Below are 26,165 nucleotides of genomic sequence, written 5' to 3'. Positions count from 1 at the left end.
GAAAATAATTTAAATGATCAGCAGCAGTGGGTCAGTTAAATAAACTATAGGATATAAACTCAATGGAATAACACTTAGTAATTAAAAACAATAGAAATATATATATATTAACAGATCCACACTATGTCACTTAATACGTATTTAATTTATACAATGGTAAAACAAAATTCCATTGATGCACTAAATATATATGTGAGTACAGGCATGGTTTTATAAACACAGAAAAAGGCCCGGAAGCATATAAAACAAATTCTTAACATATTGGGACTGGGGGTAGTGAGTAGGGAGAGAGGCACATGACCCCAGTAAATACAGTCATGTGTCACTGAAAAACGGGCATATATTCTGAGAAATGTGTCATTAGGCAATGTGCAAAGATCATAGAGTGCACTTACACAAACCTAGATGGTATAGCCTACTGCACACCCAGAGTATATGGTGTAGCCATTATAATGTTATGGGGTCACCATTTAATATGTAATGGTCAGTCCGTCACTGACCTAAAGGTCGTTATGCAATGCATGACTGTATATATATATATATATATATACACTCTTGTTTAACACATATATATGAAATAAATATGTAACAAAAACCTACAGGCCAAATTCTATGTCCTTTACACATGCTAATAGTATAATCACCATAATTCAAACAGATTCACATAGAAAGATTTTCATCACAATACATTTCAATGGAAAACTAAAAGCAATCTAACTGTAAGAAAAGTATGTAACTATTTAAAATGTTCATAAAACATTACATGTTTTAAGTAGAAAATATTTCAGACACAAAAAAATATAAAGATTAAAAGAAGTACCTATGTACCAAACACCGAGATTAAGAATTTATTACAGTTTTCTAATGACGTGGGACTTTATGATAATGTTAAATGGGGGGGAAAAAACCAAGAACACAAAATTAGATAGAGTATGTCCTCGGCTATGTAAAACAGTATGTAAAAGAGGAGGAAAAAACACGAAAATGTCAACAATGGTTATCACTGGGTGCTAAGACTGTCTGTGGGTGACTTTCATCTCCTTTTATACTTTTCCATTGCCAGGTTTTCTACAATGAGCTATTATCACTTTCATAATTATAAAAATTTTATTTTAAAAATACAAAATTTTACTAGTACCATTACCTTGGGATCATGAACAAACGTATTTCCTTTGGTTCCAGGAGGGAAATCTCCAGTACAAATATATTTTAGACATTCAATGATGGTCTGAAGAAACAGAAAGTTATATTGTTTAGTTATAAACGGACTGCAGGAATTTATCACAAAATATTAATTCATTATAAGAATATTATTTATCATGGGGACTATAAAAGATATCATCAGGTAAAATTTGACATTATAAAACCCGTAATAAAGATATAATTAAGTGTTTAGAGTATAATTGCTGTAAATTCACAGAGAAGCTATACAATTAAGCAGGTATCCTAAAATAAAGAATTGTGATCTGGAAAAAAATAATTCTCTATTTCCAATTAGAACTCTTTAAACTAATTTAAGTTAATAACAACAATGGTTAACAGTTTCACAGAGCTTCCTGTGTGTCAAGTATTGTAAATACTATGGCACTTTTACGTACATTAACTATTTAATTATAATACTAACTCTAAGCTGTCGAAATTATTTTTATCGTCATTCTATGAACGATAAAACTAAGACACAGAGCAGTTTGTTCACTTGCCAGCAGTCATACAGCTAACAAACGATGAAGCAAAAAATTTGTATTCAGGCAGCCAGTACTCATAAACGCTATACTAGTCTTCCTTCCGGTAGTGTACCTAGTACAAAGCTAAGTACAGGATAGGTATTCCGGAAGCCTCCTTAGTGCAGTATGTAGCGTGCCAATCTCATAAAAGGCCTTCAATAAATGACACTTCTACATAAACAAAAGCAGACAACAGTCTAACATTCAACTCTCAACCTTATCTCTTTGTATACCATTTTCACAAATCCTTCCTTTAGACTCTTCTTCCTGCTATACTGATATTGCCTTGCTTTTTCTTAAGCCACTCCTGCCCACAACGCTTCTTGGCTGTACTTTTTACTCAAATTTCTACATATTCCCAAGGCTTTAAAAAAATCACAGCAAATAAGTTGTGCCCCAAGTGTTTTACTTTGACTGGGTAAGAGCAACTTTACAAATACAAGAGCAAATACAGTTTCCCAATTTAACTAAGGCCCACTACATCGGTTCCATTTTAAAGTTAAATTTTATTTTCCATTTATTATGGCTGGACAGTCAGCATACTCAGAAACTCTTCGTAGTCATATATTTATCATATTTTGTAATTTCGTAATTCTTTGAGGAATTCCTGTATGGAAAAACTCCCAGGAAGTGCATGCTATGCTTGGGAGACAGCGTTAAAAAACATCACTGCAAATATGCAGACCTAAGGGCTTCTTGTAGCACTGTGAGCTCGCTCAGCGGGAGCGGCGTGGGATTCTCAAGTCAACCTGGACACCCTTATGAGGCTGGGTCAGTCCAACTCCTGGAGGCCACACCAGGCCAAGCCCCGAGAGACTTCCCCGGCCTCCACGAGCGGAGCCGTAGGGACGCCTGTCTTCCTAGAGTTGTGAACTCCCCTACATTTTACTCTCCGGATTAAGATATGGCGACCGGTAAACTGAAGGTGGCTACTCAGGACTTACCGTCTTCCCCGCCCCATTGGGTCCAACCAAAATTGTGAGGGGACTGAAGAAAGTGATAATTTGCTTATCTTTGTCCTCTATTCCAAAACTCCGCACGCCCAGAATGCTCATCTTTTCGATCCGGGACATGTTTGTAAACGTTTCTTATCTCAACACCAGGAACCTGGAACCAGGGGCTCACCAAGGTTTAACAGTGAGGCCGAAGCAGGGAAACCGCAGGACCTGAAGACCCACGAATCTCGGGGTCAGGAGGATCCGGGCGGGGAGCGAGGCCGCAGGAGGGCCAAAAGGTCCTGGGGCGAGCTGCGGGCGGGGGCGGGGGCTCTAGCTGGAAGCCTTCCTCCCACACCGGCTTCTTCCCTGCCTGGCGGGCGAGAACAGGGGCGGAGGCCGTCCCGGGGCCGCCCGCCGGGATCACAAAGCACAGTCCAAACGACCCCGCGACTACGCGAACCCACAGATTCCCGCCACTGCTGCCCCTCAGGTCACGTGCGCCGCTACGGCCTACGCGCGTCCACGTCGCACGCCCGGGGCACGCCGGGAAGTGGGAAGATGGCGGCGCGCGCGCAGCACCAGCTTCCGGGTGCCGTGCCCGCGGCAGGTTTGGAGCCTGGTGCTCTTGTTCGGAGTCGCAGACTTCCAGCTCCCTGTTGGGGCCGGGCGGCACCGAGGAACGATGACTGTAAGAAGGGAGGAACAAGTCTTGTGGCGGACGGCGCTTCTTGAAGCATGATCCCGTGACTCCTAGATAAGGATTGGGGTGGGGTGGGGTAGAATCGGAGACCTGTTAAGGGGTTTGTTAATATGAAAACTATTTTCCAAACAATACTTAAAGTCATTTGCCTTTTTCACCCATTCACTCCCAAATGTATAGTGGTTTCCAGTGATCACATGACGTGTGATTACGCCATCGCAATGGTAGGTAATGGAATGTGTTTGTAGTATATTCTTGTACTTTAAAAAAAAAAAAATCTCAATTTTAATTTCTAATTGAGAAAATATTATCTTTAACTCACATAAAGGCTCTTTGAAGACCTCCATAATTTTTAAGAGTGTGAAGAGATGTGTAAGACCAAAAGTTTGGGAACTGCTGTTGTAGTCCAAAACCAGATGCTGTACGTTATAAAACTACAAGAATGTTCTAGAAATATGAAGAAAACAAAGGAAATCCGCTATGGTTAGCACAACACAGTATAGGAATAGGTACTTTTAAAATAAGGGAAGAGAAATTACCTTTCTGAGAATTTTACTTTTTGGAAACAAAGTTAATGGGGAGATTATCACGTGCAACGACCTATGGGACAATTTACAAAATTACAAAAACGGTAGTGGAAGACATTAAAATAAAAACAGTAAAACTTTGGATTACTATACTGGTATAATTTTCTTCTGTCTGAGATAGAAAAATGTAGGAACTACTCTTCAATCGCACAATCCCGAGAAAATCATATACGGAACCTAATACATAAACTAAAAAAATTCATGTTATCAAAGGACGCAAGTGGGGAAAGCCAGTGAGAAGTAGTCTCTTGCTGTACCAGGTAAGAAAACATGAAAGCACTACTTATAACAACAGATATTTAAGATTATCAATGGAACAAAACAGACATTATATAGTAATGTCTTATTTGACAAACCAAATGCAATAAGACAATGGGAAAAGATGAAAGACATTTTTCCCCAATTTAAAAAATTATGGTAAAATACACATAACCTAAAACTTGCAATCTTAACCATTTTTGAGTGTACAGTTCAGTGGCATTAAGTATATTCACATTGTTGTGTGACCATCACCACCTTCTATCTCTAGAAATCTTTTCATTTTGCAAAACTGAAACTATACGCACTGAATAATAACTCCCATTTCCCTCTCCTGCCAGCCCCTGACAATGAATATTCTATTTTCCTGTCTCTATGATTTTGACTAGTCTAAGGACCTCATGTAAGTGGAATCATACAGTATTTGTCAGTTTATGATTTGCTTATTTCACGTAGCATAATGTCCTCAAGGTTCATCCATGTGTACCATTTGTCGAATTTTGGTTATTTTGAAGGCTGAATAAAATTCCATTGTGTGTATACCACGTTGCTTATCCATTCATCTGTCCATGGACACTTGGATTCCTTCCATGTTTTAGCTGTTGTGAATAATGTTCCCTCGAGACCCTGCTTTCAAATCTTTTGGGTAAATACCCAGAAGTGGAATTGCTGGGTAATTCTATTTATAATTTATTGAGGAATCACCATAATGTTTTCCACAGTGGCTGTACCATTTTACATTGCCAAAACAGTGCACAGGTGTTCCAATTTCTCCAAATCCTAGTTGACACTTATTTTCTGTGTTTTTGATAGTAGCCATCCTAATAGGTATGAGGTGGTATCTCATTGTAGTTTTAATTTGGATTTAAATAATGATTAGTGAGTTGAGCATGTTCTCTTGTGCTTATTGGCCATTTGTATATCTTCTTTGAAGAAATGTCTATTCAAGAAAAGATGATTTCAAAAGGCAGGTTTACTGAAGCATAATTTACATACGGTAAAATTCACCCTTTTCCAGATAGTTCCATGAGTTTTGACAAATATAAACAGTTGTGTAACCACCAAGCCCATTATTTCCCCACCAAGATCACTTAAATAAATGCTGTGGGTACCTGGATATGAGTGGGAAGAAGAAAGCAAACCTACACCTTATTTTACTTATGACCGTAAGTTCTGGGTGGATGAAGGTCTAGACATTTCTGAAAACAATAAAAGGCCAGAAATGTAATTACCACCACTTTTAAAGGAAAATTTTTATGACTCAAATTACTAAGAAATTAGCAATGACTGAGACAACAAGACATTGTATGTCTCTGATCTCAGTGAAGTACTCAGTATCACCTCTTAGGCGGTTTTGCTAAAAAAAAAAAAAAAGTTTAATATGAAATTAATCACACCTTTGGATTTAACTTTCAGTTCACAGGAATTATAGGGATTAAGCTAACAACACCACAAGAATGGAAAAGGCAAATTCAGAAGGCGGAATGTGTTACAAAACACTGTCCCAGACTCTCAGGACATCAGTGTCATTAAAGCAAAGACTACTGTAGATTTTAAAAGACTTAAAAAAGAATTGTTGCAAATTAAAAGAGATTTAAGGTACATATCACCCAGATGCAACACATGGTCCTGATTTGGATCCTGGTTTGGACATAGAGATATGAAGGAAATTTAGGGGATCCACGGGGAAATTTGAACGTAGACTGGAAATTAGATGATAGGAAAGAACTATTTTATTATTTTAGATGTAATGGTATTTTGCTATGTAAGAAAATGATCTTTTTTTTAGATGCATATGGAAGTATTAGTGATAGAGTGTCATGCTGTCTGTAATTTACTTTTAAATACTTCAGAAAAAAATATTTGAAGGAAAAAAATGGACATGACAAGGTAGCCAGATTCCATTACAACATTTTTGTATTTCCATATTTGTATTTCCATTAGAAAAATTTCAACTTTGTAACAATGGGAAACTACAAAAGTAAGGTAAAAGCTCTAGGATTGGGATTTAAAAGATTCGCAATCAAAATGGTTAACCCCCCCTAAATTAAAAAGATCTAAAAAGGTAAATCAGTCAAGTCCGCATTTCTCAGTAAACTACTACTACTGAAAAATGTTTGGTTTCTCTTGAAAAATAAAACTACCATGAGATACTATCTTATACCCACCCGCTGGTGAACCTCTCTATCCTTTGTGACAAATTCTGGCTTTTTCTGATGTTGATATTGGTACATGGACTTTCTTTTGACTAGTATTTATCTTCTTCCTATCCCTTGATTTTCAACCTTTCTCTGTCATTTTGCATTAAGTGTACCTCTTGAAAATAGCTGATAGATGGGATTTTTGGGTGGTTGGCCAGTTTGGGGATCTGAACACTTGACTTTGGTGTTACAACACATGCTCTACAGAGTGAGCAACCCGCCAGCCAGGTTTCTAATAAAATTTTATAGTATTGCCTTTTAATAGATTAATCTGTTTTCAGTTAACTGTGATTCCTGGTAAAGTTGAACTTATTTTACGTATCTTATTCTGTGCTTTTTCTGTGCTCTTTTTCTCCTTTCCTGCTTTCTCGATTGATTAAGCTTCTTTGCTACTTTGTTTTACTCTACTCGTTTGGAAGATATACATTCTATTTCTATTTTTTTAGTGGTTAGTCCTAAATTTTTCATACATACTTTGAAGTCTAAGGTTAGTATCTTTAGCAACATTCTGAACAGTACAAGGATTGTAAAATGTGCCAATTCTGATCTCCCACATTATCATGGTTTAAAATTTTTTTTCCTTGTGTCTTGAAATAAGAATCAAAATAAGTCTGCTATTTTCTTGCCAGCATTATTTGTTTACGGTTACCGATGAACTTCCCAAACTCTTTAATCCCCACTGCTTCTTGCATCACTCCTTCTCCCTGGGTTCATTCACTCACTACGTTAGCAAAACCGTTAAAGCCTAGTGCTAATGGACCTTCAGGGAAAGAAATCTATCTCACAAGGCTGATGTCAGAATTAAACACAGTTATTTTTGTGAAAGTGCTTTATAAATTGTGAAACTGTAAAAATATAAGAGATTTCTTTTTGTGCATTGGATATTTTCAGAGGGTGATCTGGTAAAATGTGACAGAGGCTAAAATGATCACACAAGTTCCTTAACATAAGAAAATATTTTTTAAAAAGTTCTACCAAGGTTTCTATTAGCATTATTTAAAATTGTGGAAGGCTAGAAACAACCCTAATGCCTACAAGTTGAGAAATGGTGAAGTAAACTGTGGTACATCAGTTACATCTAATAGCAGGTAACCATTAAAATAAGTAGGAAACTGTACACAGATAGGAAAGAAATATTAATAAACAAAAAAGATAAATACAAATTGTACATATTCATTGATTGTAACTGTAGAACTGTCTATGTGTTATGAAAGATTGGAAGAGGTCATCAAAAAACTGATAGTTGCTATGCCAAGGAGAAGTTGTTCTGTGTTTATTTTCCTGTAATGTAATTTATTCAGTAAAAAAAAAAAACATGAAAGATGTGCTTAGGGATTGAAAGGATGGAGGCTAGAATAGAGTCAAGAAGAGAAAGAGATGCTATCAATTTACGTTTAGTCACCGTAAAAAATGTGGAGCATCATGCCCAGTTGATTGATAGAATCAATTCATGGAAAAGTCATTTGACCTTATTAAATGACTACACAGTTAGTAAAAACCACAGTTATCAGTTTTTAAAAACATGTTTCCAATTTGTAACCTACTAACAGAGATAAAAGTTTTACCACAAAAGGATGGATGTTACCCACTAATATAACTTTTCAACATTATTTAAAGTCCTTTTTCTAAATTATGTAATTACCAATAATTCTTAAAAATTCAGAGCACTGATGGCTAATTTCTTCCTATTCCCCTAAAATAATGTGGATTTTTAAAAATGTCATGGTAGGTCACATTGGCTTGGTCTCTACAGCTAAACCTTAAAGCTTTGCTCTATTTTTTTTTTTCAGGAATCCTGCCAAAGTTGTTTCTATAACTTCAGGCTCCCAGCTGCAGGAAATAGACTCCTTGAGAATCCACAGTATTCACATTAATTTGATAAACAACTACAACGAGTGTCTGCTTATTCATTCAGTTATTTATTCAACAAATATTAATTGAGTGCAGACAATAGGCTAGTCCTCAAGGATGAGGAGATCAATTAAATAAAAACCTTATTCTCAAGGAGCTCACAGTCTAGTGTTGAAGTAAAAAAGGTCCCAAGTGCATGACATTCGTGGGATACAAAGTCTTTTTAATAATAGTAAACATAATCATTACCTTTTTTTCAACTTACAGTGTTATTTTTTAATAAGCTTTTGTTTTAAGCCATTTTAGATTTACGGAAAAGTTGCAAGAATATTATAGAGAGTTCTAGTGTACCCTGTACCCAGTTTCCTCTGTTGTTAATGTTACTTATGGTACATTTGTCACAACTAAGGAACCAACATTGGTACATTACTAAACTCTACAGTTTTGTGGAGTTTTTTGGTTCCTTAGTTTTACCTACTGTCCTTTTTCTGTTCCTGGATCTCATCCAGGGTACTACATTGCATTTAGTCATCATATCTCTCAGCTTGTGAGAGTTTCTTGAAGTCTGTTTGCTTTTGTTGACCTTAACAGTTTTAAGGAGTACCAGTGAGTTATTTTGCCCTTCCATTTGGGTATGTGTAGTGTTTTCCTTTCTTGTTGGTTTTTTTAATTTTTAATTTTTAAAAACTATGTTATTTATTTTTTGTTTTTGTTTTATTTTTTAAATCTCCTTTTTTCTATTTGTCTTAAATTTTTTTTTTTTCTTTTTTGTTTTCATTTGTTTTGTGTTGTAGTGTTTCTCTTATGCTTAGACAGAGGTTATGGATTTGGGGGAAGAAAATCAGAGAGATGAAGTACCATTTTTATCACATCATATCATGCTATTAACATGGCTTATCACTGTCAGTGTTGACCTTGATTGCCTGGCTGAGGTGGTGGTTACCAGATTTCTCCACTGTAAAGTTATTCCTCTTATTCTCCCCTTTCCTTACTGTTCTGTTTAAATCAGAGTCACTCTGTGCATCCCAAACTTAAGGAAAAAAGGATTATTTTCCACCTCCTTGAGAGTGGAGTACAGGCAGCCCTTCCTATCCTTGGGTTCCACATCCTCAGATACAGAGGACTGACTTTACTACATTTTATACAAGGGACTTCAGCATCACAGATTTTGGTATCTGCAGGGGGTCGTGGAACCAATCCCGAGGAATGACTATATCTAGATAAGTTATTTGGATTTTTTCTGCACAGGAGATTAAAACCCCTAACTTTTGTTTAGAGTTTTACATTAATAAAGCTCTTTCAAATACATTATTGTGTTGGCCGGTTAGCTCAGTCGGTTAGAGCAAGATGTTATAATGCCAAGGTCAAGGGTTCAGATCCCCATACAGGCCAGCTGCCTACCCCGGCCAAAAAAACACATTATTTTACAGTCCCTACTCTGAGAGAGTTTGCCATCAACTTGGGGAGATCAGACTCATGGAGGAAAAGTAAATGATTTATCACAACATTATAAGAAATATAGTTTTCTACACTCACATTCTTAGCAGTATTATTCACAATAGCCAAAAGATGGAAGCAAACTAAGTATCCATCAACAGTTAATAAACAAAACATGGTATACACATACAAGGGAATATTATTCAGCCTTTAAAAGGAAGGAAGTTCTGATACATGCTACAACAAGGATGAACCTTGAGGACAGACATTATGCCAAGTGAAATAAACAAGTTGCAAAAAGACAAATACTGTATGATTATACGAGGTGAGGTACCTCGAGTACTCAAATTCATAGAGACAGAAAGTAGAAGAGTGGTTGCCAGGTGCTGGGAAAAGGGGGGATGGGGAGTAGTTTAATGGGTACAAAGATTCCATTTTGCAAGATGAAAAGAGTTCTGGAGAGTTCTAGTTTCACAACATTAGGAATGTACTTAACATTACTGAACTAAAAATGGTTACATGTAAAAATGGTTAAGATGGCAAATTTTACGCTACATGTATTTTACTACAAGTAAAAAAAATTTTAAAGAAATACAATTTTGAATTTGTATTTCAAAATACAATAGCTCTCCAATAGGAACCCACAGTTACACTGTTAATCAGAGGATGTAGAATGGCACCCTATACAGCTGCCAACATTTGGAAATCAGGAGATTATACATAATCAGAATTTCAGGCTTCTTTAAAAAACTGGATGATCTGGCAACATAAGCAAAGGGAGTCACATGAAAACAATCAGCTGGAGCTGAGTAGCACCTGCCACCTGTAGACAGATCATGCATGCTGTAGTTGAACTTAGCCCCTACCACCTTTGTTATATTACATCTTGCCCATTTCACTCATTTTCACAGCCATCCAGTTTTACTCCCCTAAAGATAGTGGTTGGTGAGTCGTCTTCTTAGTGAAGGCTAATACAGTGGTATCTCAATCTGCTACCACTTAGATTGCCTGTGCAACCCTATGATAGAATCTAAATGCTTGGGGGTTTGTGTATTTTAGGTACTAAGATAACAAGTTATTTGGCATTTCCTCTGAAACCTTCATCTAAGCTCACACTTTCTCACTGTAACCTAAAGGCATCTGAGAGGAACCAGAAAGAACTCTTAGCTTCAGTTCTGAGATCACCATTTTAAGAGCACCTTGATCCAAGCCTACTCTGATTCCTCCCTCACTCCTAGTAGAGTTGCTGAAGTGAGCCAGTATCTCTCCTGCAGTTTCAAGGGAAACATCTCTCATGTGTTCAATCACACATGTCTAACCAAGAGCCCAAAACTTTAGCACAAACAAAACCAGATACGGAACAGAAAGGTTGCCTCTAAAATCCTATACTACTTTTATCCTACCAATGTAGAGCTGGGATTGCATGCGTGTTAAGTGTGTGTTGACCTCTCAGCTGCTTCTGCTTCTCATACAGAACTGTATGCAGCTTTGGAAAAGGATTTTGGGTGTTGACCTAAAAATAAAAAGGTTTTACTTGTAGTAAAATACACATAACATAAAATTTACCATCTTAACCATTTTTTAGTGTACACTTCAGTAATGTTAAGTACATTCATAATATTGTGCAACAAATCTCCAGAACTTTTTTTATTCTGCAAAACTGAAACTACACCAAATACATATAGCAAGGATTTATTGAGCCAATGTGATGGTTGCAACTGGGGAGACGCATAGTTCAGGTTGCCCTAAGAAATGTGCTCTGAAGAGGGCCAGCAGAGCTTAGCATTTTGTAATCACAAGCAGGGGGAAGGATCAAAGGAGAGAGGACAGCCCCACCTAATAACTTCATTAGGTTTTTTATTAGTTTACAAGACGTATAAATTTGGGATTGTTACTAGGTTACATCCCACATGCAGAAATCTAGGGTAAGGGTCACACGAACCATTCTAAGGTTTGTTAAAAAGAATAATAAAAGGATTTTTCAAAAAAAGCATTCTAGATTACTTTATGGTTTTCTGGTGCCATCCTGTCTGCTGCTAAGTAAAAATGCTCTTATAATAACATTTTCCAGGACAGGTGGACATGACTATTGACTTATCGCAGATCTCCTGAGGCAGTATAATTACACTGACCTGGTCAGAGTAGATTTTGGTTGTCATGGGGAACAATTTGTGTTTGGTACCATCTGTCCTAGATACTTTCCTAAAATCAGGCTTCAAGGCCACCAACACAGAACCACTTTGGGAGGCTCACTGAAACCCTCCATTGAAAACAATGGTCTACACCTCCATCATGTGCCTCAAGCAAGGAAAGAAGGAAGTGTTTGGTCTAGGATAGGGCATCATTTTCTCCTTTCTGGGATTACAGCTCTGAGCCTAAGGATCAAAGGCTGCCTAAACATACTCATACATAGCCCACCCAAGGTGTGAAAGGACTCTCCACCCTTGCGGGACAGAAGGGAGAGACCATGCCCATGTGTTATGTGTCTGTGACAGATATTTATTGGTTGCCTCACCAGCATCTGTGTCTGCCTTACAGCTACTTAGCACCCCAAGTTTGTCACCTATGTGATTCGGGTGGGACGAGTCCACTTCAGCTCCAGGTAGAGCCAATTAGTATATCCCATATCCCTGGCCACGGTTCAAGGGTGAACATATGACCCTTGTCACAAAGAGACTGAATTCTAGGACTTCTGATTGAACAATCAGAACAGCACAACTTGATTTGTCCTGCTGTGATAAACAGGATACATATAGATCCAGGAGTTTTGATATCATTTTGGGACCACAGTAGCAGAGCTGCCTGAGAAGGGAGTCAACTAAGAGTCACTGAAGCAAGCAAGATATATAGGAGCCTCCATCCCTGGACTATTAGGTTATATGAGCCAATAAATTCCCTTCTTATCTTCAGCCAGTTTGGGTTAGGTTTTTGGTTCCTGGCAATAGAAAGCATCCTATAAGACTCTGTTGAACACAACTTGACCCTGTCCTGATCAAGATCCTGTTGAACACAATTTGACTCTGCTTTAATCACTATCTTCCCACCAATATTTTCAATTCCTTTTAAGACAGATCAATCTAGCAACAATCATGGTAAAATTTAGTCAATCTGAGAAAACATTCCCATTTTGTATGGGTTTTAGTCTTAAATTCTGCTTACTAGTTTGTATTATACTTCTTTTTACACACATTTGTTAAGAGAAAATTCAACCTTCTGATTTTAAGAAATGCAAATGTGGGGCAATAATATAACAACCCAAAGATTTTATTTTGTAATAGAAAACGTTTTAAAAGGGGAAAAAGTAGGGATTTTTGTTATTATTATAAGATAAAAGTAAATTTATTTTTTTGAGATACAAAGCATTGGAAACATTTGGTTTTATGATATGCCATTATTAGGCATTCTCTATCTGATTGTTAGAAATTATTCATTTCCTCAAAGAGACGGAATAAATTGGTTGAGGATGCAATCATGTACTACACACTCTCTTTGGCCAAAGGCAAATGCTGAACATTTCAGAGCCATGAGGATGCCTCTGCACTTGAATTTGCTAGCTCTTGGAGCTGTCTGTGTTTGTGCTATTGCCACAGAAATTCCCATGAGTACGCTAGTGAAAGAGACCTTGACCCTGCTCTCCTCTCATCAAACTCTGCTGATAGACAATGAGGTAATTTTCTTGTTGATTCCAACATGTTTAAAAGTGCTTAGATAATCACTTGTGGTGGTTCATTCACCACGTATGAAGATCTGTTGTAAGTTAATGAAATGAATATATTAGTAATATGTAGATGATAACCACACAGTTAAGCATTATATTAGAAGTTATGAATGCTGGAGTGCTCTAAAAATGACTATATTTTCTTTCTTTTCAGACCCTGAGGATTCCTGTTCCTGTACATAAAAATGTAAGTTAAATTATGATTCAGTAAAATGGCTGCACGAATAAGTACATGTCATATTTTAAGCTGTAAATCATTAGTCATCATTGGAACTATTTAATTTTCTCTATTTTGTTTTCATATGGGTGGATATGAATGTAGGTACGTATAAATATTAGGAATAACTTTTTAACAAGTAGGATCCATTAAGCAAGTGGATCAGGCCCGTTAGTGATATTGTCAGTTCTCCACCCAAAGAGCCTCGTGTAGGGATTCTTTCCAGAAAAATTCCACAATGAGTGAGAGGTACCTGCTAGTCTCTGGTCGTTTCTGTCTATGGCCTTCCTTACTCTAAAGTCTTTCTGAAAGAATTAGCAACTCAGGGTTATATTTTTAGAATCATGATCAGTAGACATTAAAATATACAACAAATGCCCTATATTAATACTCTCCACATATTTAAATGATTATGACTATAGTATTAATTAATACGATATTAATATCATGTACATTTGGAATATGTCATGGTCATATTAAAATGTAAAATATATGATTTTATTATTCTAAATAGAATTAAATTACCAGTTAGAACTGTAAAAGAAAACACCGATGTGAGTTCAATTAGTAATGTAATTGCATTACACTTTCTAGAGATTTTATTTCTGGTTAAGTGATTAATTTATATCATTTGTAAAACTCTTTAGTAATTACATAAGCTTCATCTACTTTTCTCAGTATGAGGTGTTTTGCCACCTAGAAGAGGAAAAAGCAAAAAATTCTTTGGAGAACAGAATTCATGTAAACACAACAAATAAAGCCTAACTTTTTGAACCAAATTTTTTTTAATCAGTTAATTAAGGGCTGGCTGGTTAGCTCAGTTGGTTAGAGCACAGTGTTGTAACATCAAGGTCAAAGGTTTGGATCCTCATACTGGCCAGCCACCCCCCAAAATAATAATAATTAATTATATTAATTGACAAATAAAAATTGTATATATTTATCGTGTACGACATGATGTTTTGAACTATGTATGCATTGTGGGATGGCTAATGGACCGAATTTTTATACCTAGTTTTGATTATTTGCTTTTTAAAAATCTTCTTCATTTAGCACCAACTATGCACTGAAGAAATCTTTCAGGGAATAGACACACTGAAGAATCAAACTGTACAAAGGGATACTGTGGAAAAGCTATTCCAGAACTTGTCTTTAATAAAAAAATACATTGACCTCCAAAAAGTAAGTTACAAACATTCGGTGGAAATTATATTTGTCTGGTTGTGCCTATTTCTACAAAAACTGACAATTTCCTACAATACTTATTGTCTGTTCTTTTCACAGAAAAAGTGTGGAGAAGAAAGACGGAGAGTAAAGCAATTCCTAGACTACCTGCAAGAGTTTCTTGGTATAATAAACACCGAGTGGACAATGGAGAATTGAGACTAAACTAGTTTATTGTAGCCAAAGATTTTTGAAGAAGGACAAGGACATTTTATTGCAACGAAAATGAGGGCCAACAAAGGGTGGAGCCTTAATTTTCAGTGTAATTAAACTTCAAAGGCAAAGTAAATATTAAAGCATACTGCTACTTTACCACCTCACACAAGCAGAAAGAATAGAGTATTTGAGATATGTTTCAGATATTAGAATCACTGAAGTATTTTCCTCCAGTTTGCTCTTGGCAAAATAGATATATACTTTTATCTTATTTAACTTAACATTCTGTAAAATGGCTATAAACTTAATATTATTTATGAAATGATTAAGAATTTGGTAAATTAATATTTATTTCATGCTATGCTATGTTCCAATAAAAAAATAGACAACTTTGGTTCAATTTGCCTGTTGCCTCTGTCTTAATGCTTGAAGTCTGCACAATCCATGTGAGTACATGCTGAGTTGGAGGGAGGGTCTGAGTGTATGCTAGCTGAGCATTCACATTTCCCTGGAGAAGTCTTGGGCTTGCTGGGCCTACCAAGGGTGGAATGATACAGCAGTACTTAGTGGGGAGGTGGGGAGCATGGGCACAGGTAGGAGCTGAACCTGGTTTCCTCTCCACAGTATAGCCAGAACCTAGGATGGTGCAGGGTAAATGTTAGCCAATGAATGAATGAATGAATGAATGAATGAATGAATGAAACTTCCAGGACTCGCTGTAGAATTAAAATGAAATTTAATGCTTTTCCTGGGAGAAGGGCAGTGTAGGAACCTGTAACTAGGTTTCTGCCCAGCCTATAAGAAAATTTGACAGACCATTCCCACTGCCAGTTCAGGGAGGAAGCCAGAAACGCTTTCTCTGAGGCCCAAAGCACTGTGGCCTGGAGGACTTCCTCCTCATCCCACCTGACATTGCAGCATAACCAAAGGAGCAGAGAAGCACTGGTAGGTCAGCTCTGTTTGGAAGGCTGGATCCTAGAGGGGCCCATCATCCTGTATTTCTAGGGGCAGAGCAGTGCCAAGCAGAACAACATTCCAGTCTGCCTGCTTGTATCTATCAGTAGCATAACTGGAGATTGTTCTGTTTGAGAAAACTTCTCAAGGATCCAGAAAATATGTTCTTTAAAATATAACTTAAAACTGAGATAGACCTGGAGGAGAGACCCAGAATAATATTCAGCTATGCCATTGATTCTTTCTTTCTTTCATTGAGCAAATATTCATTGATCACAGGCCCTATGCTCAGTGTGGGATACAGTAGTGGGCCTGTGCTGGAGGACCTTGGAGAGTAGTGCCTTCACTCTGGGTATTACGTGCATGGATTGCAGCAGTGTTGGGCTTGACTGCTGTGTGAAGCAATTGCTCCTGCTGTTTCTGGGCATGTGAGAGGGGCCAGGACAGTCAGCCACAGATTCCCAGGTGTGAGAATGCAAGTCCTGTGGAAGATGTATTTTCCTTCTAGCACATGCCCAGGCATGGTGGTCAGAACTCTGCCATGGCACAGGCCCAACTTTTGCATACCAAACTCCAGAAGTTGGAGCTGAGCCAGGGAGTGAGGAAGATGGATGAGCACAGCACAACACTGACTGCTCTAGAAACTGACAGGAAACAGGAAACTCAACTTGCGAAAAGACTGAATCTCAATTTAATTCAATTTGGCAAATATTTACTGAGCTCCGATATGTCCCAGGACTGTTCTAGAGACTAGGATCCATCAGTAAATAAAACAGACAAAATTCCCTACCCTTGTGGACTTATATTCTCTCTCAAAAAAGCTCGTTTCAGGGCCGAGCCCGTGGCGCACTCGGGAGAGTGCGGCGCTGGGAGAGCGGCAACGCTCCCGCCTTGGGTTCGGATCCTATATGGGAATGGCCGTTGCACTCATTGGCTGAGTGCCGGTCACGAAAAAGACAAAAAAAAAAAAAAAAAAAAAAAAAAGGCTCATTTCAATCTAGTTAACATGGATTTAAGACTGAATTCTGTAGCTCAGTAAAGCCCACTCATGAACCCTCATCAATCTGTGAGGTCCCAGGGAAGCTAAAAGAAATCAGGCCTGTTTGCAAATAACCAAAATGGAACTTATACAGGCCAATGCTTTCTAAGGCAGAAACCATGATTCTCCAGCTGACTCTACTTTCCCTGTAGAAACAAAGGCATCTTGATGGCCCCTGGCCAGAGGGAGTCAGGCTCCTGGGAGTCACATCAACTGTGCTGATGACTGTGGGGATCCAGAACTCAGAGCATCAGGGGAGAGGGATTTGGCAGGCTCCAGATTATAAGAAATACTTCATGAGTCTTGCTTTTTCTCTCAAATTTTCCCAAAAATAGAGAGTCTATTTTCACTTTACCTTAGTGATGTCACTGTTGTTGCCCAGTGTGGGGAGCCAGTGTGGGCTATTAGGTTGGTTTTTGGAGGGACACCTTTTCAGAGAACATCTCAAAATAATGCATCCAAAACAAAAGTTTCTGTCTGTCAGCCATCCTCCTGCCATGAAACCTGCTGCTGCTGCTGCTCCTTGTCCTACTTTCCCCTCTACCTTTGAGGTTTCTCACTTTGGCTAATACACCATGACCCCATTACCTTTCTAGACAACTCCCATTTACCCTCTGTGCTCTTCCATCCACCATTCAGCCCCTGCAATGTCTCTCTGATCCCTCCTCTTCATTCCACTGCCTTAGTTCAGCCCTCACCTCTCACCTAGACTCAGCCATTACCAGCTGCCTACTTTAGGCGCTGCCCATGCCTGTCAATAAAATACACACATGTCCATATGTCACTGCTATGCATAAAAACCTCTGAGTCACTATCACATAAAGTGCAGGCTCCTTCACAGGTCATACAAGGTCTACCTCTGCCCCTTCCAAACCCTACCATACAGAAATACAGGCATTGTTCACTTTACACAGTTTGCAAGAAAACATTAACCTGGAGCCATTTTTCAGTTATTTTAAATGGGAACATTTTTAGGGTATTACATCTCAACCTCAAATCCTCAACCAATTTCTTAAAACACAGTAAAATGCCTGTATATAAGCAACAAACTAACTCAGGATGTTAAATATTTTTAAAACATTTTTGTATTTATTTGCTTGTTTGTATATTTAAATGCAGTAAAATAAGGATGCAAAGTATTTCAAACAATACTTCCTGATCACTCAATAGTTAGTATGGTTGTTGCTTTGTCTGTATAATGTACTGCATGTCCCCTTGTTGACACTTAGAGTCTTTCCAGTTGTCTTCTGTGAACTCTGATTTGCTACCAATTGTATGTCGAATGAACCTCAAGACTTTCTCCATTGACTTCCCCATCACTTTGTTAAAAAGTTTGTTATGTTTGGGAAACATAAATATAATATTTTTCCAATATAAATATTGGTGAGAAAGCATTGTATTGAGAGACACATTCTATGAAGAAACGTTCTACATGGAAAAGATTAACTGGGGAGATGTTCCACAGGGAATTCTAGCTCTTATTCTTCCCAGAACACCCCATGAGCTTTCACACGTCTGTGCCTTTGTCCACGCTTTCCCTCTGTCTCAGTACATCTGTCCTTTTCCACTCAGTGAACTTGTAATTGTCCTTTAGATGTTTTCATTCATCCCTCTCTCTTGGCTCTCACAGTCCAGCTCAAATGCTACATCCTTTTAAATTTTTTTTTCCTGTCCAGTCCAGCAGTATTAGTTACTCTCTTCTCAGTGTTCTGCATTACTTTGAACACTCCTCTAACAGAGCTCCTGCTTTTGTATCAAAGCATTTTCAGATCCATCTTATACATCTCTGTATATGCATTAGTCAAAAGAGTCTGGGTTATGTTGTAGTAGCAAATAATCCTAGAATCCCCATGGTGGGATGTAGTGGATTGAATTATGTCCCCCCCAAACTCACTGAAACTTGAATTGCGTCTCCCAAGTTTTATGTATTAGAAACTTAGCCCCCACTGGGACTGTTAAGAGGGTGGGAAATCCTATTATGGTAATGGAAAGTTGGAGCCTTGAAGAGGTGATTGGATTGTAGGACCATGCAGTAGTGAATGGATGAAAAATGGTGGTCAGGAGTGTGGTTCTGTGGGCTTTAAAAGAAGAGGAGAGTCTGTCTTTCTCTCTTTGCTCTCTCTGCTTCCACCGCCTTGCAATGTGAGACCCCTGGGTCACTGTTGCCACCATCAGATGGACTTTGAACTTCCCAGCCTCAGAAACTGTAAGGAATAAATTTCGTTTTCTTTATAAATCACCCAGTTCTGTGTACTTTGTTATAAGCAACATAAACGGACTAATATATCGGACATAAAAAAAGTTTATTTTTTGATCACACAGAGTCTACTGTGGGCCTGGGCAACTCTTCAGAGCACCTGTTCTCCATGTATTGGCTCAGTGTTCCAGGATGCTTCCATCTTATGATGTCTCCATATCAACAACTGCTTCTGCAATTGCCTTGGCAGAGAACAGGAGTCAAAGAGAATCGTAGGTCAGTTCTTCAATATTTCCACTCACATCATGTTGGGTATAGCAAGTCATACTGCCATGAGGAGCATCCAGGGGCAGAAGAAGTACAATTCTTCCACTTGTCCAGAAAGAGAGGAGAATCACAAATATTGGAAACTAGCAGTAATGTCTAGCAGAAAGACCCACAGCAAATACAGGGTTCCAGTGCTTTGCCAAGAGAAGGCAACAAACTTCCATTTATTGACCATCCACTATGGATTAGAACTTTCCTAGACACTTTATAGCAATATCTCAATTAATTCTCATCACAAGCCAGTGAGAGACAGTATTGTTCCTTTTTTTTTTTTTTTTTTTTTTAAATGGGATCAAAGACTCAGAGAGTTTAAATTATTGGCCAGGGTCACACAGCTAATACACAGTACAGCTGGAATTCAAACCCTCGTATGTCTCATTCCAAACCTCCTATAATTTCTGAGGAAGTCTTACTCTCTTAGCCTTAATAATTTAGTCAAATAGAAATAAGAAAAGAAGATAAAATAATAATAAAAAATAATAATTTAGTCAAATAGATAAGATGGCTGACCAGCATAGCCAAGCCAGCTGTCGGTGGTCCTCGGTACAGTTCGTGGTACCTTAAGTAAATGCAAGAGGAAGAAAGGAGAAGGAGCAAGGCAGAAGGAAGACAGAGTATTCTTCTCTGTAGAATTCTATCTTTGCTGCTTGTTTTTGCATTCCACGGTGGGTTAGAGGAGGCACAGGCATATTTCTTTGGTTTTGACCCAGCTTACTTCACCCAGTGAGTAAGAAGAGGAGGTCCATAAACCTAGCCCTGCAGAAACAGGGAATTCAATTTAATTCACACATAGTCATTGCACCTATATTTACTTAATTCTGTAGCCAGTACTGTGGTTATTACCAGGAACCAAGAAAACTTGCTTTCCTTGAGAACACACCTTGCCCCTTTCTGAAATAAGCCAGTGAGAGCCATCATAATCAACCCCTTCAAGGTGAAATACTCAGGGTTGCGGTCAGCATACAGACAACTGGTCCCCAATAAACTAACCACTTCCATCCCATAAATCTCAGCCATTCCAAGCCAGCAGCCAAGTGATATACCACAGACACCCAGGCAACCTGAGCAGGTGCTTGTTAAACAATCTTTCTCCAAACACTTTGCACAAAGTCAAGTGCAGAAGCCAAAAATTTCCATGTGACTAGAGCAGAGAGATCAGTGCTCAGAGCCTGGAAACGGCCCCACTCCCTTCCTTCCTCTCAGTACAAGGCAGGATTTGCTCCTAGACAAAACAAGCCCATGGGACCACCCCGTTGCAACCATGCACCAGAGACATAGCAAACAGGGTGGCAGGAAAGGGCTCAGGCCCGTCTGAAACCTGCACAGATACTAAGATGGAGCTCATCTGATTTGGCCACTTTCACGTGAGAAAGAACCCATCCCTCACCAGTACTGAATAACCACAAAACTTCCTGCAGGGCCTTCAAAGAGCAAATTTCCCCAAGTCCAATCCAGTCCTGCTCTGCTGACAAATTTTTTAGAGCTGATCATGCCATTCTGCTTTTAAACCTTTCTTGGATCCCCAGTACATATAGGAAGAAGCCATACGAGATATAGAAGATAAAACGAGAACATCTAACATGTATCTCATCAGAGTTCTAGAAAAAGAAAAACAAGGAAGAGGCAATATTTGAGAAGATAATGTCTGCGAATTTTCCAATATTGATAAAAACACCAATCCATGGATTCAGGACATCTAGTGACTTCAAAGTAAGATAAATAAAAAGAAACCCACACCTACATACCTAGATACAACATAATAAAGACCTAGAACACCAAAGTAAAAAAAAAAATAAATCTTAAGAGCAGCCAGAGAGAAAAAACAGACTACCTAGAAATTAAAGACCAGACCGATTGTCTCAAACCAATTGTTGAGAGCTAATTTTCAACAGTAATAAAAAAAAAAAAAAAAAAAGGTAAATTAGAAGACAGTGAAATGTTATTTTCAAAATGCTGAGAAAAAAACCAAAAAAGTGTTAATCTAGAATTCTATAACCAGTAGAAATTTTTTTTACAAGTAAGGATAAACTAAAGATCTTTTTGAAAAATATACTTTATTTTTTAGAGGAGTTTTAGGATCACAGCAAAATTGAGCAGAAGATACAGAGTTTCCATATACCTGCTGACCCCACATACACACAGCCTCCCCTGCTATCAATATCCCCCGCCAGAGTGGTACATTTGTTACAATTCATGAACCTACACTGACACACTATCATCACCCAAAGTCCTTAGTTTATGTTAGGGTTCACACTTGGTGCTGCACATTCTATGGGACAAATATAAAATAACATTATAACATCCTACAGAGTAGTTTCATGCCCTAAAGGTCCTCTATGCTACACCTGTTCATTCTTCCTTTCCCCTAACCCCTGGCAACCACTGATCTTTTTATTGTCTACAGGTTTTGCCTTTTCCAAAATGTTGCATATTTGGAATCATATGGTATGTGGCCTTTTCAGATTGGCTTCTTTCACTTAATAATATGTATTTAAGTTTCCTCCATGTCTTTTCATGGCTTCATAGTTCATTTCTTTTTAGTGCTGAATAATATTCCATGTCTAGATGCTCCACAGTTTATCCATTCACCTATTGAGGGAATCTTGGTTGCTTCCAGGTTTTGGCAGTTATGAATAAAGCTGCTATAAACATCCATGTGTAGGTTTTTGTATGAACATAAGTTTTTAACTTATTTGGGTAAATACCAAGGAGCACGATTGTTAACTTTGTAAGAAACTGCCAAAATGTTTTCCAAAGTGACTATACATACCGTTTTACATTTCCAGCAGCAATGAATGAGAGCTCCTGTTGCTGCACATCCTCACCAGCATGTGGTGTTGTCAGTGTTTTGAATTTTGGCCATTCTCCTAAGTGTGTATTGATATCTCACTGTTCTAATTTGCAATTCCCTAATGACATGACGTTGAGCATCTTCTTGCATATGCTTGTCATCTGTATATTTTCTTCGGTGAGGTGTCTGTTCAGGTATTTTGCCCATTTTTTAATTAACTAAAAACATTTAAAAACAAAAACCAATAGACATTATTACCAATAAAGTCTCCTTGAAAGGACTTTGATAGGCTGTACTTCTGGAAGGAGAAAAATCATCTCAGAAGGAAGGTCTGAAATGCAAAAAGAAATTATATAGTTAATGTGTTATACAGAATAATGTTATTTTCCTCCAGAAATGACTTATTTTATTTCTAGCAAACAGTTAACATGGGACATAGCGTGTTAAATTAGTCTGAGATACAGCTGATTGAAAGCTGGGTTTTGGTTTTAAAAGACTGATCTATTTTAAATTAGCTCTCATACTTCCAACCTTGGGGCGTCCCGCTGAAAGCCTGGAAGTAGTTACAAGAACTATCCTACTTGGTGTGTCCTGAATTCCAATTGCTGTTATTCCAGCCCCATGAGATTGCCTAAAACTGCCGTATCTTCTCAGCCCCTTATGTGTATCTCTCCTCTCGGCTTCTGTGCAGCTCAGCTTCTAGACTCTAGACCACTGCTTACTAATCAGTAAATGCCTCAGGGCAAAAAGCTATGCCAAATGTCAGACTCCCTTCTAAGATTTTCTTCTCTTTAGGACGTTGGTCCCTTAAATCTCCATTGCCATATTAGCTCTCTGATTCTTTCAAACAGATTTTAAAAACCATTTGACCAGCTTTCCTAGATGTCCTTAGCTAGCCTGTTAGGAACTATATCAGTAGGGGGTGCAAGACTGGGAGGCAGGAGTTGTTTCTAACTGTTTGCTTCCTATTTTGTGTTTTTGTTTCCTATTCCTGTCCTTTTACATTCCTATTCCTTTTTTCTTGGCGGCTGGCTGGTACAAGGATCTGAACCCATATACCTTAGTGTTATAAGACTGAACTCTAACCACATGAGCAACCAGCCAGCCCTGTATTCCTATTCCTAATCCTAACATTAACCCTGGCAGCAGCAGTTCATTCCAGTAGCAACAACTGATAACAGTTTGCAGTTTTTTCACCATTCATAGAACACCTTATTCCCCTCTGAGACCCCAGCACGAGCCAACCAGCACCCCCTCAGAGTTCTGGACCCTGTTCCTATAGTATCCCTTTTCTTTTCTTTCCTTTTTTTTTTTTAAAGATGACTGGTAAGGGGATCTTAACGCTTGACTTGGTGTTGTCAGCACCATGCTCTCCCAAGTAAGCTAACTGGCTGTATTTGTCAGTTTTGTGTTGTTATAACAGAATACCTGAGACTGGGTAATTTATAAAGGAAAGAGGTTTATTTGGCTTACGATTCTGGGACAGCTGCATCTGGCACGGGCCTCAGGCTGCTTCTACTCATGGTGGAAAGTGGCAGGCAGCTGGTGGGTACAAGCAGAACACATGGCGAGAGGAAGCAAGAGAGAGAGAGAGAGAGAGAGAGGAGGTGCCAGGGTCTTTTTAAACAACCACCTCTCATGGTAACTAATAGAGCGAGAACTCACTCATTACTCTCCCCCTCTCCCAGGGAGAGCATTAATCCATTCATGAGGGATCCGCCCCCATGACTCAATCAGTTTCCAACACCGCCACATTCAGGATCAAATTTCCACATGAGTTTTGGTGGGGGCAACACATCCGAACTCTATCACCGGCCATTCCTATATAGGGATCCGAACCCATGGCCTTGGTGTTTTCAACACCACACTCTCCCAAGTGAGCCATGGACCAGCCCATAATATCCCTTTTCTGAGATCAGCAACCCCACCACCTGCACAGCAGTATCCCTTCCACAGACACCTGAGTTTCAGGTAAACAAAGCCCCTTCTCCAAATTTACGTTTTAATAATTCTGACCTCCTCCCTTTGCTTCCCAACCACAGGGGTGGTAGCTGCTTTCCACAGTTGCCACCCCATAATTCTTTATTGTTCCCTTTTTGCTTGTCCAGTTTTCTAATACCTGGTTAACAATTCTTTATATTCAATTCTCTCTATTAAAATAAGTGGTATAATTTCTGTCTACTGATCAGTCCCTAATTAACACAGGATGTTCTTAGACCTGACTCTGGTTATTGGCCTGGAGGCAATGAAGGGTGTTAAGGGAGGGTTGTGGGGAGAACTAATGTCATCTACAAAGCACATGTTTCGAGTGAAATAGTTATTCTGTCTCCAGGCAATGGGAAGGTGGTCTACTCTGGCCAGGGGTAATGGGCTGCTTCTACCCATTAGGGAGGGCTCAGGAGAATTTGGGGGCTCAAGGGTCTCAAGTTTGTCCACCCAAATGTTTCTATCCCAGGTCTCATGACCCCACTTTTTCCCTATAAAGGGCCCTGACTCTGGCATAAAAGAATGCGAAAGGTGCAAAACTGTTCTTCTTTGAAACTCTATAATGATCTACAAATAATTAGACCCCAAGCCTAATTTTCAGCTCAGTCTTCCCTGTGGCTGCAGGAAATAAGGGTCTCCTTTATAGTCACCATGAAAGTCTTCTACCATTCAGAGCATACCTTAAATTGGAATCAGAGTGCCCTGAGCCTATCATTTTCTTTCGATAAGGTCTCCAGTACTGTCAGAAGAGACACTGTACTCTGCAATCCTTGTAATTAACATGGTCCCCATATATCCCAGCCGCTTTATCTTCTGTTGCCTTACTTTCCACCTGCCTTTTATCCAAATTAACCAGAGTTAAAAGCTTAAGAAATGTGAAGTCATTGCATGCCAGAAGTTATTGCCAACCTACTTAGTCTCAGCAACAGGTTCCTATAATTTTACAGAGGTGAACAATCCAACTTCAAAATTCCATTCCAAGAGTTTCTTATCTAAAACTACATTTGACACCAGTTGTCATACTGCATATCTAAAACAGTCTCAGAAAGCAGAGCCTGAGGCAAGGATTAAAGTGCCAACACTTTGGTGATAGTTATAAGCCTAGGCTGGCGAGGTTGAGGGAAAAAAGAAAGTGAGGTAAGGAAAGAAGTATAGCATGTGGTTGATACTTTACCGCACTGGCCACAAGGTCACACTGAGGCATGAAGAGACACAGCAAGTCTCCCAGTGGGTATGTTTGCTCAGCACAAAGAATTCCTTCACAAGTGTTGAAAGGACAGAGTAGACTTTGAAACAGTGCAGAGAAAGGATAAAGAAGGGGGGGGGGATTTATGTGCCAGGCTGCCTTTTTCTCCCATCTCCTGGTGGTCATGGTTCACTCCACAAGAGCTTGCTTCCCTACACTTCCAAACTGTCGCCTCCCCTCATTGGCAACTATGTAAGAAGCCAGACCCCAATTCTGTACAGTGTGGCATTTCATCGACTATGTCTGGAAGTGAAATTATGACTTGGTGTAGCTGGGGTGCTGACCAAGAGAGAGAAAGGAGCCAGTGGGGGCAATCTGAGAAGGCACACAAATATGTGCGTGATACAAATATAAATTTTCACAGCTGATCCAGAAAGACATAGAAAATCTGAATGGATCTGTAACCATTAAAGAAATTGAATTAGTCATTTTAAGTTAAACAACACACAAAATCCACGTTAGAGGTGATAGATTTGATCATTACACATTGTGTACATGTATTGAAATATCACAAATACCCCATAAATATATACAATTTAAAAATAAATAAATTAAATAAATTCAGAAAATAAATAAATAAATAAATAAACCCACAAAGTCCAGAGAGTTTTACA

The 26,165-nt window shown here is 38.6% G+C and overlaps 2 protein-coding genes across 4 annotated transcripts in view; one reads left to right on the top strand and one right to left on the bottom strand.

The window, feature by feature from the left end:
• Positions 1–3,139, bottom strand: part of RAD50 (RAD50 double strand break repair protein) — a 68,967-nt gene extending 65,828 nt beyond the window's left edge. For both annotated transcript variants that reach the window (XM_063086957.1, XM_063086958.1), the window contains exons 1-2: positions 2,669–3,139; positions 1,145–1,228 (exon numbers count right to left, since the gene is read on the bottom strand). In XM_063086957.1, coding sequence (XP_062943027.1) covers positions 1,145–1,228; positions 2,669–2,797 — 213 coding nt within the window. In that variant the 5' untranslated portion in view covers positions 2,798–3,139. The remainder of the gene's footprint in view (positions 1–1,144; positions 1,229–2,668) is intronic.
• A 79-nt stretch (positions 3,140–3,218) lies between these two features.
• On the top strand, positions 3,219–15,309 carry IL5 (interleukin 5). Of its 2 annotated transcripts, XM_063087462.1 has the most exons (5): positions 3,219–3,350; positions 3,543–3,586; positions 13,569–13,601; positions 14,685–14,813; positions 14,916–15,309. In XM_063087462.1, the coding sequence occupies exons 1-5, from the start codon at positions 3,221–3,223 to the stop codon at positions 15,012–15,014; spliced, it is 435 nt and encodes a 144-aa protein (XP_062943532.1). In that variant the 5' UTR covers positions 3,219–3,220; the 3' UTR covers positions 15,015–15,309. The 2 variants fall into 2 exon arrangements, with proteins under 2 accessions (XP_062943532.1, XP_062943534.1); XM_063087464.1 differs by lacking the exons at positions 3,219–3,350; positions 3,543–3,586 and adding an exon at positions 13,220–13,363.
• The last annotated feature ends 10,856 nt before the right edge of the window (positions 15,310–26,165 follow it).

The sequence above is a fragment of the Cynocephalus volans genome, chromosome 2 (assembly GCF_027409185.1).
Source record: "Cynocephalus volans isolate mCynVol1 chromosome 2, mCynVol1.pri, whole genome shotgun sequence".
NCBI lineage: Eukaryota > Metazoa > Chordata > Mammalia > Dermoptera > Cynocephalidae > Cynocephalus > Cynocephalus volans.
Note: the sequence above shows the minus strand (reverse complement) of the source record. Positions and strands in the feature narration are given on the sequence as shown.

Excerpts from the sequence above, each read along its gene's own strand:
- IL5 (XM_063087462.1), top strand. The coding sequence starts at position 3,221 with ATGGCGGCGCGCGCGCAGCACCAGCTTCCGGGTGCCGTGCCCGCGGCA. Across the intron at positions 3,351-3,542 it reads GGCACCGAGGAACGATGACT|TGGTTTCCAGTGATCACATG; the intron begins GTAAGAAGGGAG and ends CCAAATGTATAG. Across the intron at positions 14,814-14,915 it reads AATACATTGACCTCCAAAAA|AAAAAGTGTGGAGAAGAAAG; the intron begins GTAAGTTACAAA and ends TTCTTTTCACAG.